An 18,500-nucleotide genomic window follows, 5' to 3' on the forward strand; every position below is an offset into this window, starting at 1 on the left:
AATTAATACGCGATACGTGATTAAAAACAGAACGCACAACGCGCAAGAAAGAAATTAATAATCTTGCTTGTGCGTGATGTTTATATACTTGAGCAGAGGAGTGCAGTAAAAGAAAATACTCATTATTTTATTAAGAAACGAGTACCACTTTAATTTTAAATCAATATATCGGTGTTAGTGTAGATATATTGGTACCTTACAAATTAGAATGCACTGTCACGTATCTGTTTCCTCATAACAAATGAAAGCACTAAGCAATACAAAGCAACACATATTACATTATTGCTAGTCTTATTATAAAAGAGTCATTACTACTTCACATTTTATTTCTAACACATTACCCTTTAAAGAAGTTAAAAATTGCTCTACATTATTTAGACGCATCTTCGAAGTGTCCTTTTTGCAATACACTGTTAAAATTTTATAAAGCAATAGCCTTGGTGCATGTTTTTAACAGAATCTTTAGGTTTTGGCGTCCGAGCTCTCGGCATTAGCACTAACATCTTCCTCCTTGTCTTCGACTTGATTGACAACCTCTTCCTTTATCTCTGGCTTAACGGACAGTGTTTGCTTCTGCACTTTGACTTTTTTGGGGATTTCCGGTTTCTCCCTTTCGTACATAAACGTTTTCCGTTTTCGTTTTGCTGGCTTGCAGACTTTCTTGTATAATATTTTCATCTCTTTTATCCTGCTGCTCTGTATTGTCCAATCCATTTCATTGGATGTCATGTCTGCATTTCGTGTAGGATCTAACTCACCTTTATATTCTGGGATTTCTAACCCTAACTTTTTCATTATCCTCATAATAACGGTATCAATGTTTCCATTTATTATTAAGTCTGCTTTTTTGTCCTACAAAGGTGGGTCATCTGTAATGTACTTCATCCTGCATAAAATCAACCGCAACATAATAAATATTCTTACATGTTTTGTTGGTTGAAGATTACAAATCACAAGACGGCCACCATATTTTTTTGTATGTAGAGGTAGATTACCACTTGGAATTATTTGGAGAGTCGTTCCTATGCATATGCTTAAGTCTGCAACACTGAAGATACAATATAAAGAATAGTCTATGCATTTCATAATGCCGATAATTGTCAATTTATTATATTCAGCTCTACCTGGAATGAAGATCAGATAATGCGAGATCGTTATCTGGCAAGTTATGTTCCCAGTCAAGGATCGTGTCGTGCATGCGGCCACGACACGGACGTCCACCGATCTGTTCCGATCTGCACACCGTATCTAGGTACTTTTTACCAACACTTTTGGTAGCAAAGTTACGAATAAATTGCCTGAAAATTTCATGTCTCAAGTAGCATTCAAAGAATTATCAATTCTTAATAGTACACATATGGCAATTATTCACAAACCTTCCACATTTGTCGCATTGCTCAACAAACATATTACCATGTAACTCTGCAAGATACTGCCTCGGAATTCCAGAACGAAGATGCAAGCCATCAATGTTCTGGCTTATTATAAACTTTACTTTGTCTGCAGAAAAAATGTATAAATTTTCATTTGGTGTAAAGGAAAAAAAAATGTGTTCCTTAAGAGCGATCACAAATGATCTACTTACTACTTTCAACAAGTTTTTTTAGTGCCATGTGCGTTTTTGTAGGAATTGCTTCGTCGAAAGCCACATTCATTTCTGGTTTTAGGCCCTTTTGCTCCAAAGTCCAAACACCATTCGGACCCCTAGCGTTATCGTAATAATTCTTCAATACTCAAGAAATCCTAATATATTTATCTTCTACCATGGTTAGGCTTTCTCGAGTAAAAAAATTACAAAATGAAATTCACAGACGTTAATGAAACGTTCATCCTATGGCACCAATTAAAGGCAAATAATTTCCATAGAACGATTTCGGAATGACTAAATTTTTCAAACCGTCACAAGATATAAATTGGATACTAGTTAAAAATTCGACATAAAAAGTAAAGATCGCCGATTAATCCCTGAATATTTTTAAAATTTCAGGTAAATGGACCAGAGGTCCACACCATAGAAGAGAAAGAAATATCCCAAGTGCATAGAAAAATCTCCAAAAGGGGCCAGAGATAAAGTGAGGAAAAAAAAATAATCTCCATAAAGTCATAATAAGATTATTTTTCATGAAAGTTAGGTCGGCCATTTTCACGTGTTCCAGCCCCCTCTTTCGTGTAAACAAATAAACCGGAGCGCCAGAGTGGGGAGGAAAACAAAACGTGGCGATAGCACGTGTATAGGTAAAAAAAAACTGGAAGAAAAAAAAAGGAACGCAGGAGAAAGGAGTTAATCACCGGAAATCGGGGATGCCGGCCGCGGTGCTGATACCGGCGCCCGTGTGCACGACGACGTGCCTGGCCGCCTGTATCCACTCGGTGAGCAGGTCGCACTTGAGTCGTAGGGTGTCATCCGTGTCGTACTTCTGAAAGGCGAGAGCGAAGCCGAGTCAGGTGAGCAACGCCATTGTCGGCGGGCGACCTATCGATTGCGCTTAGAAAAATACGAGGGAAACCGCCGCTGAGTTTCCGCACTTACCTCCTCGAGGCCCAGCTTGCCTTTGTTCTCGTAGGGCGACAGGCCGTCCGCGTAATTGCACGACATCTTCCGACGGGTCTCCCGGAGCTGGCAGGGTCGACGTCAAGGCGATTATTCAAAATCTGCGCCCGCGGGTCCTCGGTGTCATTTACCTCTCAGGCGAGGCTGGCTGGCGGGCTCGGAGGCATTGACCACAATGGCAGCTCGCGCCGATTCATTTAGGCGCCACAGGTGACGTCGAACGATTCAAAACACGCGGACCGGCCACGAAAACACATCTTTCTGACCCGCGCTCTCTACGTGCAACGCGAATTTACATCCGACACGGTTGCACACCATTCCGGGTGCATTCGACACCGTTGCACACAGAGCTCCTTGGCGTTACACTGACAAGGCGGACGCATGCGCCGACGCCCAGGTTGGCCAACCTCGCGGCCGGGAGCGCGAGGAGACTGGAGAACAAAATGGTGGCGCGCGTCGATGCCTCGCGAGCCATTATGGCGTGACCCGCTTTCTGTCCCGATTTTCCTCATTTTCCTGGCGGAACGGATGACGAAGCAGACCTCGATTATTAAAATATGAACCCTCCATCCCTCTCGACCGATCTCATCTTTCCGTTTAGACAAGGCTCTGGGTACGCGTCTAATATCAGGCAACATTTTTCTAGGTGGACCAGGAAGAGGGAGATCCAAAAGCGATTGAGATTATGGAGTCATGGTGAGGATCGGAGGGGTGATTCGATTATATAAGGCTTATAATCGGGTCCGTTCCTTCCGGAGGAGTATGTTTAACTGAAGCGTTTGGTGAAAAAAATCCTGTGTTGCAGTTTAGACACGACCAGCCGTAAAATCGGCTCTTCTTTATGGTGGCGCTGCAGGTGTAATAAAAGTTTGCTTTAGACGCCCACGTTTCTGCAGTCAAAATAGAGACTGTAGGAACGTCGGGGAATGGGGCATTTAAGCGGGAGGAATGACTCTCGATTGCAGAAATACGAAGGAGAAAATCCATTTAATTCGGAAGCGACGATTTCCGATGTTTCCAGAGTTACTTGTTTTCCTTTGTGCCTCATTTGTCTCGAAAATCCTGCACGTAGCCATGTAGTGACATACGTGATCCAAATGGGCGCGTGCGCGACTGCAGGGATACCAACGTTACTGGTTGGACTCTCCTCGAAATTGTTTTTCAATAGTCGAACGTTTTCTTAACGACGAGCATAAAGTGCGCAAAGGTTACCGAAAGACGGCCGGAGTCATTGTCACTGTAGCGATGACCATGACTATAAATAATGATGCATTTTACAGATAAACGGAGATTTCTTTATCTACCAATTAACAACGGGTTGATTTAACATCTTTATTTCGTAAGAGTTACAGAGAGCCATATAATTTATTTAAATGCTTAATCAACAGGTATACCGGAATGCCTACTATGGTAAAGTAGTCTCCTTCGATTTTCTCTACCAAGCACCCACCGATTCCTTGGATGCCATACCCACCAGCTTTGTTCCTGAAATGCAACATTTTTAAGACATGGAAACAATACGGAAGTATATAAATTTGTATTTGTCGTACAGTGGTTCACAGGTCTTCACGTAGGCCGATATCTGCTCCTCTGATACATCTCCAAGTCTTACTTTAGAAGAATTGAAAAATTTAATTTCCGTTGTTGGAGTTTTCAAACAAACTCCAGTGAATACTATATGTTCCTTATTAGCTAAACTGTAAGAAACGATTTTCATTTAAATAACTTTTTATGCAAATTTTAATAGTTCCATACTCTGTTCCCTATTTTAGAAGATAACATAATCTGGTATGTTTTACCTAGATAACATTCTAAATGCATCGGTACTATCCTTTGGTTTTCCATAAATAATATCTCCCATAGTTACGAGCGTGTCTGCCCCAATTATCAATGAAGGAGGAACGGAGTCATTTTTTAAATCATTAAATACATAGAGTACTTTATGGTATGCCAAGTCTTGCACGTATTCTCCGTGACCTTTGTAGTTATTTCTGTCGAGGTTTTCATCGAATAACGATGGTACTATTTCTACATTTACACCCTATACAGATTATAATATAAAATCGTTAAAATAATAATGCAAGTTTCTACACTACAGAATTCTGTATGGAAAAATGTGAAACGTGAAATATGCAAATAAGTACCAAATTCCTCATTATTTCCCGCCGTCCTGAAGAGCCACTGGCTAAAACAATTCTGCCCCCCGATAGAGCTTTTATTGTTGGTTCTATCATTTTTGGAGTAAAATTCACTTATTAATATCGACAACTTTTAGTTGATCTGTTCAATCACACTTTTCGAACAAAGGACTGATTGCTTGACAAAACCAGACAAAACAAAACGGCGATCAACGAATCATTTAGTGGGAAATCTGTGATCCGTTTTTACCGCTCACTTCTATGCAAATTTCATTCTTAACAGATTCAAGCAATGATTGGTGATTTCCGATGTACCCTCTTTTAGGAGGCTTATAAAAAGGAAATTAACCAGTTTTGTAGATCTCCCTCTGTTCATAGGGATAGAGAAAAGAGAAGGAAGTGAATTACGTCCACATGTCCGCCATTTTGTAGAAAATGGCCGGTCGACTGCTAGCAGAGATGATCTCTGCTAGCTGTCTGTTAATCGCTCGAGTTTAGCAGAGTTTAGTTCCAAACTGTAATTTTCATTGACCGTCAGTCAATTTGTTGCCGACGAACTTTTACAAAAATTTGTAGGAAACTGTGGCTGCTTGTAACTTTAAATTATGTGTTTAAACACGATGAATGTTTGTCAAGTGTCCTGAAAAATTCCTGCTAAGATTTGCTTACGTTCCGACAGTGAAATAACCTCAATTTCCAGAATGTTATTATTTTCTGTTAAGAAGTAGGAATTACAGAGTATCGTGACGATTCTTCTTACCTGTAGCACCACATGTATCCGAAAAAGGTAATTATTTGTAAATAAATTCTTGCTGATAGGTTAGTTGTGTTGTCAACACCTTTGACATTCTTTCTATTTAGATGCTCTGATCGTTAGATACTGATCTACAGGCTTGTTTTCTTTCAGGGCATTCGGACGCAGTACGATGAAAATCATTTGGGAAAGTCGTATGATCGTTGTGCTTATTTAAATTGTTACAAAGGGAAGTACATGGGAGTACAGTTATTTAGGTTTCCTGCGAAGGACGATCGTAGGCAAGAAATATGGATAAAGTGCAGTGGTATGTGGTTTTATAATCTTATGTTTGATAGTCTTTATGAAGGAAGGATAATGATGGAGAAGAACACGTAGATTATTTTTGTTAGGGAATCCTCGGGTGCGGACCTGGTCGGGCACGACCATAAGGAGGGCTGGACTATGCGGAGATCATTTTACGGCAGAAAGCTTTACGGATGGAACTCGTAAAAGATTAAAGCGCTATGCCGTTCCAATACCTTATACATTAACAAACAGCAAAAACTTTCAATCTGAAAGCATCATGGCAGCATCGGATTGGTTGACAGTACAAAATAAGATAAAGATGGATGAGCCAAGGACTTCTGTTCCGGAGCAACAAGTTATTGAAAATGTGGATCAGCCTGGTAAAATAAAATTCATGCAAAAGACAACTGAATCTAAGCCTTTAGAATATACAATACAGTACGAGAACAATTTAACTTTGATTACATCTGAAAGTGATTCTTGGGTAAAGCAATCAAGTAGCGTAGAAGAAGATGCAACCACTCTTATGACACTCCTAGATGAAGTAAATAGCGTCAATGGACCCATACCTCAGTATCACACGAAAAGAACGCTTAAATCAAAAGGATCGGAATCTTTGCTTAAATTGGGAAAGGCTTCGAAGCTTAGGAATATTAAATATACTCGCTGTGGTTCAAACATTTGGAATGATGGCATAAGTGTGGGATGCTCTTCGGAATTAGCTAGAGAAACTCTAGAAAAGCTGAAACAGCAATATCCAAACCGTGAGCTGAAAATTATGAAAATCGTAAGACCCGTGGGATCGAACAAGGTACACGTGCAAACTATAAATCAGGAGCAGCTTAAAGCGGAGACAGACAAAAATTCCAAAATAAGAGCCAGTCTCCCGGAAAGGCGATTGATACAGTACCCTGAGAAAAAGGTAAAAATTGTAAAAATTGCTAAAACGGATGACCAGAATAAAACCTTCCCCAACGTAGATTTGCACAGTACTAAAGTTACACAAAATTCAGAGATTTCCATCTCCAATAATGAGTCCGATAGTGCCGATAATTCAGTTTTGTTCCCTGCAAAGGGTACATTAACGTTACCAAATCATAAAGGTGCTGGCACTCCATTGAACCTAGTTTCCGAGATCGATAACAAAAGTTCTTGTAGCGAAGAAACTTGCACATTACAAATCAAGACAAGTTCCAATCTGCAGGAGTTGCAGGACAAGTATAAAGAATTGGAAAGGAAAAACGCTTCTCTTCAGAAGACCATAAAGGAGTTAAACGTGAAGTTACAAGAAGCACAGGTACCTAGGTACAAGCTGAAGATGCAGGTGTTTGCTGTTAATTAATATTTGTATTAGTAATTCACGAGGTTAATTTTATTTTCCATTACCTAATTTATCTAAAAGAATAGATAGAATTTTGATACGTTATGCAATAACCATAGGAGTATAACTCCTTTATGTGATTTCAGCCGTTTCTTAGGAGTAAGTGTATCTTCCTCTTGAAGAGGGAACGTAAATGTGTTTTGTAAAAACCATTTGTAACATAACGCATGTAATTACAGCTTCTATTTGCCGTGAAAGAACGTGTCGATCTCTGTATCATAATTCACAAAGTTTAATGGCAACAACTTTCCAAGCATCGTTTATTCTCTCAAACTTTCAGATACATTCTACTCGTTGAGCAGGAAGGGTGCCGCATGGTGCATAATTCTTCTCTAACACAGCCTTAAAATACAACCACTTGTTTGATTTTGACCTTGCGATCTTCCTCGGGTGAACACATATGATAAAGATGAGCGGAAAGATAGCTCACGACAATATCGTATTGTATGCGATAGTTTAGCTGCAAAGTTTCCACGGCAAATCCCGAAATGCCCCTACGAAAGTACTAATCAGTAAGTAGTATATCTCGTCATTAGGATCGCATCGTCTCGTCATAAATAACGCTTAAAGTAATCACGTGGAGTTGAATTTTTATTGTCGGACATTCGATTGTCTAAGTCCCCTAGGAAGGCGCATCTTTAATTCTCAAACGGTTCTCTTCGCTACTGGAGGAACTTGCACTGGAAAACAGGATACTCGGCTAGGAGGAGCGCTGCTAAGACAACTCGTAACTCGTCCACACTATTTCTTATGACTAGTAGTTAGCATTTGATTCGATAATTAGGGATAGTTGTAAATGAATGCGTTACCGATGACACTGATTCCGTTTCACGAAGAGCAGTGTACCTACGCGAGAGAATGATACGATGGAATGCATCATCATAAGAAGTATCAACAGAGATGAGTAAAAAGTTCGCTAAATCGTTCCTTTAGGAGGAAAATGGATCTTAAATTTACGTCGTCACTGCTTCACAAGCAGTGTCTGAACTGGGACTACGCAAAATGCTTCCGGTGAGTTAGTTTAGTCGCTTCGTTGGTAGCGGTGTCTTTTTTCCCTTTAAAATAATATCTCCTCTCTCTCCTATGAATTACTCGAATTAAGGCCAATGCGTCGAGAGCGGTACTTATTTTTAAAATCATATTAGCAGGACGGCTTACGTATACCGTCGTTAAAAGTCGCATTATCTACACGGCTAGATGCTAACTACGAAGCATCTAGTACTCGGCAATGGCTCTTCAAGATGCCTGGTATTTACACGCTCTCTTCTCACGGTTTCTCGACGTTATTGCTAATTTATATTACACTTGTTTAAACAATCGCTAGCGCAATATTTTGTATCTTGAGCGGTGAATTTCAGCGTGACGTTTAAAATGCGTCCAGGCGTACGTAAGGCGTATTAATTATATCGGTATTGAGTGCGTCCATCTTCCCAGCGTCGATGCGGGAAACGTCAGTTTTGTTCGAGTAAAAAATTATTCTCTGTTAGATCTCGGGCTTGCTGGGCAAGTAATTGACGTTCGTCTGGATCGGACTGTTTATAACTTGCAACGGTTCTTTCAGCATTTCCTCCTCCATACTGTGCAGCGGCTCCGTGCAGTACTCTTGTCCGCAGATCTTGCAGGCCTCGAAGTCGGGTTTTATGGAATTCCTCAGTTTCTGTAAAAATCGTATCGATGCCGTGAACGGATCCTCGAGGTACGAGCTCGCTTTTGGGTTTCTGAAGGAATAAAATGTACCTCCGAGAAAGTCTTGCCTTCGGCCCTGAGGAGAACGTAAACGGCGAAGGCAGGAATGCACACCAAGGAAAGCGACGCTATTCCCCATCCGATGGTTTCCGCCCACCATGGGTATTTGTAGTCTCCATTGTGATAAGTCGGTGGCTCGTAATCTATTAAGCTGAACACCCACACTGCCTGGAATTGCGAAATGATAACTTACTAAGATTTAGGACGTCCGGGTGTCGGGACGAATTCTTCGCCGGATGACGCCATCGCTCGTCGACGAGGCATTCTCTTATACGGGGAAAAAGAAATTCTTCCCTGGACGGAATCGTTCCTTCGATTGCGTTAGGAACTAAGAAGTGCTTCGATTAAATCGTTTTGTTAATTACGGAAGACGTTTAGGTCAATAAGCCGAGTATTTTGGAAAAATGATTACCATGATCAGGAGAGGCGCCGCCACCAGCCAACAGAATCGAAAGTACATCGAGGGCAGGCGTCCGGTCATTTCTTTGACATTGTTGCATAATCGACGCACCCCATAGAACCAGGAGATCGCGATTACTTCGAAGAACGCCAGGAACATGATCGAAATCGAGGCGGCGTAATGGTCTATCAATTGGAAGAAGAATATGCCACCCTGAAGAACGAAACGAGCGTTTATTATTTATTAATTCGGAGATGTCGAATCGAGGGTCGATCCGGACCTACCTGAGTTATATTGGGCAGCCCGAAGAGGAATGATACCACGCATATCAAAAGGACTAGCATTTCATGGCAAAGAAGCTTCTTCTTCACCCAGTTAGGAAATCCATCCTGGATCGACGTCACGACGACTTCTACTATTGCGAACTGAAAGGGAAAACGATCGGTGAGGATAAGTCGACTCGGTAAAATTATTACGCTCGATTAATGGACCTACTTGACTATTCAGAGAGAGGCACACCAGCATGAAGAAGAAAAGGACGGCCCAGAGTTGGGAAGCCGGCATCTTGGCTAGGGCTTGAGGATAAACCACGAAGACCAGACCAGGTCCTGGAATGGAAAAACGTGAAGAAGCCGGGGAAGCTCGAGAAGGAGATAGATACATTTTTGGTGGTTCCATTTAATAGTTGACGGGGACTGATCGGTACCGTCGCTTAGGACGTCTTCCACGGACATGTTCTGCTCGATGGCGATGTTCCCGATGGTGGCGAACGCAAAGATGCCGACCAAAAGGCTGCTGAAGGCGTTGATCAAGGACACCGCCAGCGCGTCCACCAAAATGTTGTTGTGAAATTTGTTGTAGCTCGCGAAGCAAATCATAGAGCCGAAGGCAATGCCGACGGAATTGAAGATCTGAGCCGCTGCGTTCACCCAGACCTGGAAGAAGATGGCCGAGACCGTCATCGGGGTGTTCGAGGTGATTGGGTCTCTTCGGGACGGCGAACGTACCTTGGCATCGCCAAGAAGGTGCCACCTCGGACGGAAGAAAAATTGCAGGCCCTTGTCAGCACCTTCGAGTGTGAGGGACCGAGTGAGAAAGACGACTATTAGAAGGAATGGGAGTGTGGCCGTGAGGTACCTGACTTGTGCGGATGACTTGATGGACTTCCATATCGAGAAGTAAACTATTATCCAGGCGGTAACTAGACAAGCTACTAGTTCCCACCTCAAGGCCCCCGGTTCTTCGATGCCGTTGCTCATTTGAAGCACTTTGTTTCTGAGAAAAAAATCAGCGATTAATGCCAGGTTTGGCGGATCGGAGGTGCGTTCCGTTGAAGCCTCGATAAAGTAACCCCTTGGATTCTCATCCAAGAGACGGACTGTGAATTAACTAGGAGGTAGAACATGGGAAAGTTACTCGAAGAACTCTTCGGACGCCGTTCTGGAGGTGTTGGGACGAGTTCGGTTGTCGAACGACTTCAAGGATGGCTGCCAGCAGGCTGGGGTGTTCCAGGAGTTATCACAGTCGGACCAAGGCTGCTCGGCCCTGAAGGCCGTGAAGAAGTAGTAGATCGCGTAAGCTATTATCACGTTGTGGTAGGTGGACATTAGGAATGAGATGACGACCGACGACAAGCCTGCTCCTGTTTAAACGGGACCAAAGTTGAGCGTTTCGTCGAGTTTCCCCTGGACCTTCCGGGACCAGTTAGGCTCTTGCGAGACCTTGATAGCTATCGAAGGTAACTTTCTATCTCGCCGGCCTATGGAGGTATATCCATTCCTCGCTAGTTCCCGAAGTTAATGCGTGGGCGATTGTTCATAAAAAGTCACCTTCGAATAGCATTAAAGCCATGACGCACCTTTGAACAGGGGGCAGATTTGGCCGAGAGCACCGATCGAGCCTCGCCGGGTAAACTGACCGATGGCTAGTTCCATGTACAGCAGTGGCACTCCGCATACGATGAGTATTAGAAAGTACGGCACGAGAAACACTCCTGGAGGAAGAGAAATCGAATTAATTTGGACATTTTTTACGTTTAAGAACGGGAGGTCCTGGCACGAGGACGAGCGAGCATCCTGGGATCACCACCTCTCTTCGGGGTCGTCCAAGGCTCGCTAACATCGGCCAAAGGAACACATCGTCATTTCCACGATGTCATTGAAATCACCGGAGAGGGACATTACCGGTGCGCCGGTTTAAGTGCTGGAAGAGCAAGGTCATGGATCAAGTTCCCAAGAGTTGCGACACGCGGCGGTAATCCGGAGAGGCGTGAGCTTCCAGACGCTGAAAATCGCCGGTAACTCTAAACCGAGATCCGTCTCGTAGTCGGACACTTTGCCCTTGTCCTAGTTGTCTTTCGGCTAATAAGACGCCATTAGGAGGAAGGAACCGCTTCCTGGATCTGGAAGTGCTTTCTTCCGCGACTCTTGGTAATCCTTGGATTTTTCTCAATTTACGGGGCATCCGCGTGCTGGACCCCAGATGCGGCTGATAGCCCACTCATTGCTCGCTACTATAGCTACGTCGGATGCGTATTTTATCTCACGTAACCTCACGTAACGGTAGCGCGTAACGAGACGATTACTCCGGGCGAATCGGATGCCTCTTCGAGATTTTCCGCACGAAGGTTTGCGTGATCGCGAATGACGTATCCATTGCAGATAAGTCGGTTCCACTGACCTGGGTATTATTCAGGACGGCTCTCCGTTACGATAAATCGAGGCAATCTTGTTTAGCGATGCTACTTTTGTACAAGAAACGCTGTCCCATTGTGTGCTCGAGATTGTCTATTCGATAGAAGTGCTCTTACGATTGTATAAAAAATATGTGCGCAGCGGGCACTCGATTGTAAAAAGTGGCAAATCAGGTACTTATCAGCGGTGAAATGCTCACGTCGTATCCGAAGTGCGATAAACTTTTATCCGGGGTGGAACTAACGAACGATTTGGGATATATCGCCAGAGGAAATTCCGTTTTCATCCGAGTGCCGATCTACCTTTGAAATGCCGCCGCGAAAATTGTCGGCAATTTGTCACCTGTCCTCGGACAGTTAAATCCTCGCCGTTAGATTAACCCGTGACTCGGGGCTCTGTAACCGCCGTTAAATGCCAGCAAAGAGTAACATCCACTGACCTTGCTCCGGCCCACGCAAATGATATTCATGCACCAGGAATCGCTTTTAAACGCGCCGAGTACTTTTGCATCGGAGGTGCACTAATCTGGTTGCGCAATCGCGGGAAGGAGCGTGCATTTTTCCAAATCAATCCGGCCTCCCGATTTGCACGGTGACGCAAAGGTCGGGGGAAGTGCTCGTAGAGGCTCCGTCTTTCTCTCTCGCTCCGGAAGTGCGATAAACCGGTGATGACGTTTAGGCGTCACTTCGGGTTCTTACGAGATGACGGAGCCAAACAATGAGTCCGTGATATCCAAGTCATTGGATCTACAAACGCGATTTGCTATCTGACAACGGGAATTACATGGGGATTTTCATGAAGCCCTTTGCGGAGTTTCGGTTCCTGCGGTAGCCCATTTTCATGCGGAATTGAAGGTTGTCTCACCTCCGCCACTTTTGTAGCATAGGTATGGAAACCTCCACACGTTTCCGAGTCCAACCGAGTAGCCGATGCAGGCGAGAACAAATTGCACTTTGTTTGCCCAATGTGGTCTCTTCGGTTGGCGGTAATCCCCGGGGTCTTCGGCGTCGATGTCATCGTAACTGGTACCGGTGGAAAGATCATCCTCCACTGGGCTGAAATCAGATTCCCTCTTGTTATCACTTACCAAAAATCGTGGGTTTAACGTACGCGATGAGATATCCGTTTTTTGTTCCGTTCATTCGCACCGCTTTACGGAGCGATTGTGCAACCAAAGCGGACGGTTTACTCGCCAAATGAGCGAGACAATGTGATAAGTTATTGGCGACTCGGAAGGCAAACAGTGGACCGGTAATATATTCGAAGGTGAAGACGTTACGATGATTACGCGATCCCCGCTGGGCCGGGATTTTAGTGCTCCTCGAAATGTCCTTTCAAGTGTCGCCACGGTTCGGTCCGAAAATTAACGCCGACGATTTCCTCCGCCTAGCTGCCGTATATTAAACCGTCCAACACTCGAAGCAGCAGTAAAGATATCTTTCGCAACGATATTAATTATTCTCTTTCAAAGGAGCGGTAATTAACCGCTCCGATGGCTACTTATCGAACTATCATTTTTTACCCTCTCCCCAGATTGGAACTATCGTAGAAAATTTGGAAAAAATTCTTTCTCCTGTGGGAAGAAACGGAAGAAACGCTCGCAAAATGCGGACGGTCGGCCTGGATGTTGTCGGCCCTATTAAGCGTCTTAAAGGACATTTAGACGCAATTTCCGCGGAAGAAACGGGCCAACTAAATAATGGAGTATCTGCTAGGCGTCCCATTACGTGCACGTACATCTATTATTCACTTACGTCTCTGGGGCAATGCTGTAGAATTGCCCCCCGTAGATGATCAAGCGACGCTTGGCACGTAGCGCGGGCTGCATCTTTTACTATTGCCGGGTTTTATTATCGCATCAACAAGTGGATCTAGCGACTCGAGGCAGATGGAAACCGAGCTGCTCCTCGACAGGGCTCGGCAGCGATATATCGTTCGATCCTTCCCGTCCGGACGCGACCAGGTTGCATTTTAAACTGAAGGCGACTTGGACGGAAATCATATTTGCACATATGACGGATGGTCTCTTATGCAAATGCAAGAACGAGCACTTTTCGCCTCGGCTTGTTTGGTCGGTGCGTTAGGTCTACTTAACGCTCGTCTTCCTTATTTTTCGTGATATGGGTCTAAGGATAAAAAATTTAAATAAAAAGAAGAAACGGATATTTTTAGTTTTTATTTTGCAGAGGGGACCTCGTTCGACTCTTGAGGAAGACACCCTTATCGCTCGCTCTACGTCACCCACCTTGCTAGCCAGCTTCTTCGAATACCAGGTGACTATCTCATCGAGTAAAGTGCCGATAAGTTATCAAGTTACTCCGCGGATTACCGAATGGAAATATCGCGTTTCTCTATTTCCATGCCCCGGGGAGCTCATCTCGGGACCCGACCCGCGACTTCGACATCGGTTTCCCAAAAGCCGATCGCCATGGACCGTCCCACTTCCAGGGGGAACGGTGTCCATCGCGGGCATCACGAGATGGGTCGTAATGCTGGCACTTACGTTGGCGGATGTACCATGTTAAGCAGCTCCGACGGCGAAGTGGGAACTCTACGTATGGTGAGCTTCCGTCCATCGGAAGAACCCAGGCCGATGGAGGCGAGGGAGCGGATGGACACGGAGTCGGGGAAGTGCCTGCCGACCTGGCCGTTCACGTCGGAGAAGACGATGGAGGCCCAGCTGGAGGCCGGCGGATGGTGATGGTGCTCGTCGGTGGCGTTGGACTTCAGGGACCTCATGCTGGGGTACCGATACCGACCCCCGTGGAGTTCTCCGGCCCGACCGAGTCTGCCACCGTGGGCGGAGTTCTCGCGACAGAGCCTCGACTCGGTGCCCTCGGGACAGACCGGCTTCTGGACCCTGGGACCCTTCTCGTGGACGCTGTCCGTGCTGCTGGCCCCGCTGCTGCATCGTTTCCCGCCGTTGCTGGCCGACCCCACCATGGAGTGGGCCGGCGCGATGGTCGTTCTTCTGCTCTCCGTGCTCAGGAGGCGACCCCTCTCCTCGCACTGGAAGTCCCCCTCGTGGTGGTCCCGATGATGACCCCCTGGGGCCGGCTCCGAGTCCGCCTCCTCCGAGCCCTCCTCCTCGTGCATCACGCTCATCTTCCGCACGTTGTTCTGCTTAGCCATCGCCGCCAGTCGCCCGTTGTTCGGCTTCAACAGGCTCGTCCTGTTGTCGCCGAGCAGACCGGAACTCGCCTGGTCCATGGTCAAGTACCGCACGGGGGACGACATGGGGTCGGGCCGATATCTCTGCGCTTCCTGGACTTCTGGGCCCTCAGAAGGCTCTCCTCATGGCGACGACTGGCCCCGCTGCACTCGGCTGGCAGTCATCTCGCCGAGGCCTGGACCGGCCCCACCTTGCCGGCTTCCCCCGACGACATCTCTGGAGAACACCCGAAATGCGAAATTAATCCACGAAGAGAGGAACCCTGAGGATGGAAATTCATCCTTTGGTCTGTTATTCCTCGCCGGGCGCACTTCACGCTCCGGGTGTTCGAAAGTAACGACTCCTCGAGGTGTTTTTACTCCACTACGCGTGCGCGTTATGCTATGTACGCGCTGAATAGCGTGGGCAAGGTGATAAGCGTAACCGCGTTTTTGTTCCAGGTGCACCTCGGCAGGGAAACGAGAGGAATAACGTGAATATTACTAAATTGAAATATTACTAGGAAGTGTATTCGTCGGCAAGGCTTTCCAGGAATCCCGACACCTGACTCAGCCACCTACAGTTAGCGGTGAACGATGCGGGGAATTTATAAATGGTATGCAGGGAATTGCATCGGGTTTTTGCGATACTCCTTAATCGGTCGACCTTTCTTGAACTATTTTAGCGCGTGTACGTTTCCTTTTTTTCTCTCGCTTTTGGCTAGTTCATTCGGATACGCCGTTGCGTGATTTTTCACGGACGCATGCGGCGTCTATCTACCAGGATCCGATTACAAAAATCCGGCTCCGTAAGCACTGACCTAATTGCGCGAGTGGACGACCGTCAGAGTACTCATTTCTACGTCCGCGAGAGTGGGAATCGCAGTCGTTACGAGTTCGATCTACAATTAGCTGAGAACGGTGATTTCCCGTCGCTGTATCCTACTTTCTATCCGTTTTAACGGCCGCAACGACGTACTCGCGGGTAATTCAATTACCTCCAGCATGGAGGGGACCGATGGGAAAGTATATCCAACGATTGCTCGCGCGTAAACGGCGGGACGGTGCAGCTGTTACCATTACGAGTTAATTACCAGGGCGCCCGTAACTACTCTGCCAACAAACGGAGAATCGTCAGCGGCCCGTATCGCGATCGACGGCTCTTTCCGACCCGTTATCAATGAATTTCGGGACCGAAAGCCTCGATAAGGGACGCGCCAAGTGGTCCACGTCGGTATCTTTGGCGGCCCCTTTGACGACGCGGATCCTTCGAGGGGGGAATGTCATTGGACTATTTTTCGATACATGGAATTATTTTTTTCAACCCAGCCCACTTGGAAATAATCCATCATCGGCGACCGGGGCGATGTCAACACGTGGAGACGCCGACCGGCTGCTCGGCGACCTACATATCCCTGGCAGAACGATCTGCGACGTGTCGCAAGATTCGCGCCGACTTATCAGACACGTGTCAGCCTATTCAGGTTCCAGCCAGGCCTCGCGACTAGAAGGGGCCAGGTGCGGACTCGAGGAGATATTCACTCAGGAAATCGGATTTTAATGCTCGCGATCACGTAGAAATCAACGCAATTTTAAGGCCGACTGTCACTTTTTACCGAATCGCATTTGTCGTTTGTCGTATGAAACCAAAGACAATTGATTCTCAAAGAAAAAAATCGCATTCGCTAATTTCCGAATGAATAGTCCCTTGTGGATGGAGGACGACGGAATTTCCGGATGAACCGGCCATTTCTAGGGATCTTGTCCGTTCCTAGGAGTACATCGATTCTTGGGATGAAATTAAAATGCGGGGATCCGCGCGCGGTTAATTCCTCTCACGCGCGTCCCGTAGCGCCCTCTGCCTCGGCGACACGCGCTCCCGAAGTAGAATTTCGAAAATTCTTAGAAAAGTGAAATCCAGAGGACGTGGTGGAGAAAATTATCGTATGCTGCGTGCACGGTCAGTTTCTCGAGAATCGATTAAGAATTTATCAAGAATTTATTAAGTCGATGTTAATAAATATGAAACTTCAACGCATTCCGTACGCTTCTCACCGGTGTTCCCACGGTTCAGGAGTTGCATGAAATTTTGGTAGAACGAGTCCAAATTTCCCTATAAGTATCGCGGTCAGGAAAATTTCAGGATTTTCGGCCACGAGCCGACCGATCTACCCGTGCGCAATTTGCGATAAAAAAACGGACTTCTTAAATTACAGGTAAACACCGAGGAGTGCCGAACCCAACCTTTTTCTCTTATGATTTGCAGTTTGTGACGGCTGGGGCCGAAGATTTTGGAGGAAATCTCGAGCCGAGTTTAGGCGCGTTACCAGGCGATGGTTCGTGTCGACCGTGATCTCCGCAATCGAGGAGCAGTCGGCGTCGGAAGGCGTGCGAAGGCGTCAAGCGGCGCGAGTCGGCGCAGGTGGCGAGGGACCCGGGACTCGAGATATTTCACAGAAAGGACCAAAATGGCGGCCCGTAGACGGGGGCTGAAGATGTAACGTCGTATACTAACCGGGTCTCTGGTGGTGCGAGCGATAACGAGTGGACGGCGCCGGACGACGCGTGGAAAACGATGCCGAAAGACGCGTCGCACGGAGCAACAGGCGACGAGGCCGCCGCCGCGCGACAACCGTACCTAACTAATGGCTAGTCGTTCGCCAGTCGACTTTGGTTTGGTTCCACCTCTACCGGACCCCGTGGTGACTCCTCTTACGCCGCCTGGCCGCCGGTTCACGCGCCATCTTCTTATCGCGTCGTATAGTCTCAAATAGTCGTGCACGCCGAACGCCGGAGCGAGCCACGAGTCTCGTGGGAGCCGTCACGAGCGCGTGAGCTCGCTTCCGCGAGCGGCGTGCAACGAGTGACGTTATCTCGACACATCTCCATGGGATGGACACAAAACGTGGATTACGCAATTTTAACGGAATTTTATAGGAAACGACTTGAGATAGAAGGAACGAGAATGGCGACCTGGAGTCGCCTTTTTCCTTCTCTTGTCTCAATTTGATAGAGTACATAGATATATGCAAAACATGAAATAATTGATACATGATCGATACGTGGAACGATTGTCTATCTTCTGGCTTCAAGTGCATAAGCTGAGGTCGCTTGCGAGGTAATCCTTGTTTTATGCCGCGATCTCATCGAGATCATGAGGAGATTCGATGGTATTCTGCCAAGCAGCGATTTTTTTTACCGATCGAAGTGGAGGGTATGGGTGGAATATTGATACATTCTGATTTCGGGAGGTACGTCTACGAAATCGTGTCGCCATCTCTTGATCGGCGAGTCGAAGGGGGAATTGTTATCAACGGAGCGGTTACCAGCTGCGAGATACGGCAGGTTTCTGCAAAAGGATCGACCGGCTACTTTCTCGATCTTGGATCCGAAGCAAGA

At 46.1% G+C, this 18,500-nt stretch overlaps 4 protein-coding genes across 6 annotated transcripts; 1 reads left to right on the plus strand and 3 right to left on the minus strand.

Annotated features, from left to right (window-relative positions):
* Window positions 1-127: 127 nt before the first annotated feature.
* On the minus strand, window positions 128-2,855 carry LOC105703048 (NAD-dependent protein deacetylase Sirt6). The gene is made up of 7 exons (XM_012431128.2): window positions 2,531-2,855; window positions 2,290-2,417; window positions 1,586-1,704; window positions 1,377-1,500; window positions 1,125-1,298; window positions 925-1,048; window positions 128-852 (listed from the first exon to the last, which is right to left on the minus strand). Exons 1-7 carry the CDS (start codon window positions 2,594-2,596, stop codon window positions 463-465), a joined length of 1,125 nt encoding a protein of 374 aa, XP_012286551.1. The 5' UTR covers window positions 2,597-2,855; the 3' UTR covers window positions 128-462.
* A 1,014-nt stretch (window positions 2,856-3,869) lies between these two features.
* On the minus strand, window positions 3,870-5,045 carry LOC105703049 (maf-like protein THA_448). Its single transcript, XM_012431129.2, has 4 exons — window positions 4,696-5,045; window positions 4,351-4,592; window positions 4,102-4,248; window positions 3,870-4,036 (listed from the first exon to the last, which is right to left on the minus strand). The coding sequence occupies exons 1-4, from the start codon at window positions 4,783-4,785 to the stop codon at window positions 3,898-3,900; spliced, it is 618 nt and encodes a 205-aa protein (XP_012286552.1). The 5' UTR covers window positions 4,786-5,045; the 3' UTR covers window positions 3,870-3,897.
* Window positions 5,046-5,141: 96 nt separating this feature from the next.
* On the plus strand, window positions 5,142-7,309 carry LOC105703047. Its single transcript, XM_012431127.2, has 3 exons — window positions 5,142-5,476; window positions 5,597-5,750; window positions 5,836-7,309. The coding sequence occupies exons 1-3, from the start codon at window positions 5,462-5,464 to the stop codon at window positions 7,071-7,073; spliced, it is 1,407 nt and encodes a 468-aa protein (XP_012286550.1). The 5' UTR covers window positions 5,142-5,461; the 3' UTR covers window positions 7,074-7,309.
* Window positions 7,310-7,358: 49 nt separating this feature from the next.
* LOC105703046 (sodium- and chloride-dependent GABA transporter ine) lies at window positions 7,359-17,752 on the minus strand. 3 transcript variants are annotated; one of them, XM_012431123.1, is made up of 12 exons: window positions 17,617-17,752; window positions 14,455-15,339; window positions 12,816-13,006; window positions 11,117-11,251; window positions 10,675-10,900; window positions 10,266-10,533; window positions 9,965-10,193; window positions 9,754-9,866; window positions 9,543-9,683; window positions 9,271-9,471; window positions 8,850-9,026; window positions 7,359-8,769 (listed from the first exon to the last, which is right to left on the minus strand). In XM_012431123.1, exons 2-12 carry the CDS (start codon window positions 15,186-15,188, stop codon window positions 8,596-8,598), a joined length of 2,589 nt encoding a protein of 862 aa, XP_012286546.1. In that variant the 5' UTR covers window positions 15,189-15,339; window positions 17,617-17,752; the 3' UTR covers window positions 7,359-8,595. The 3 variants fall into 3 exon arrangements, with proteins under 3 accessions (XP_012286546.1, XP_012286547.1, XP_012286549.1); XM_012431124.2 differs by having other exon boundaries at window positions 17,346-17,742; XM_012431126.2 differs by lacking the exons at window positions 14,455-15,339; window positions 17,617-17,752 and adding an exon at window positions 13,706-13,896.
* Between the last annotated feature and the right edge of the window lie 748 nt (window positions 17,753-18,500).

The sequence above is a fragment of the Orussus abietinus genome, unplaced genomic scaffold (assembly GCF_000612105.2).
Source record: "Orussus abietinus isolate OABI.00-Male unplaced genomic scaffold, Oabi_2.0 scaffold65, whole genome shotgun sequence".
NCBI lineage: Eukaryota > Metazoa > Arthropoda > Insecta > Hymenoptera > Orussidae > Orussus > Orussus abietinus.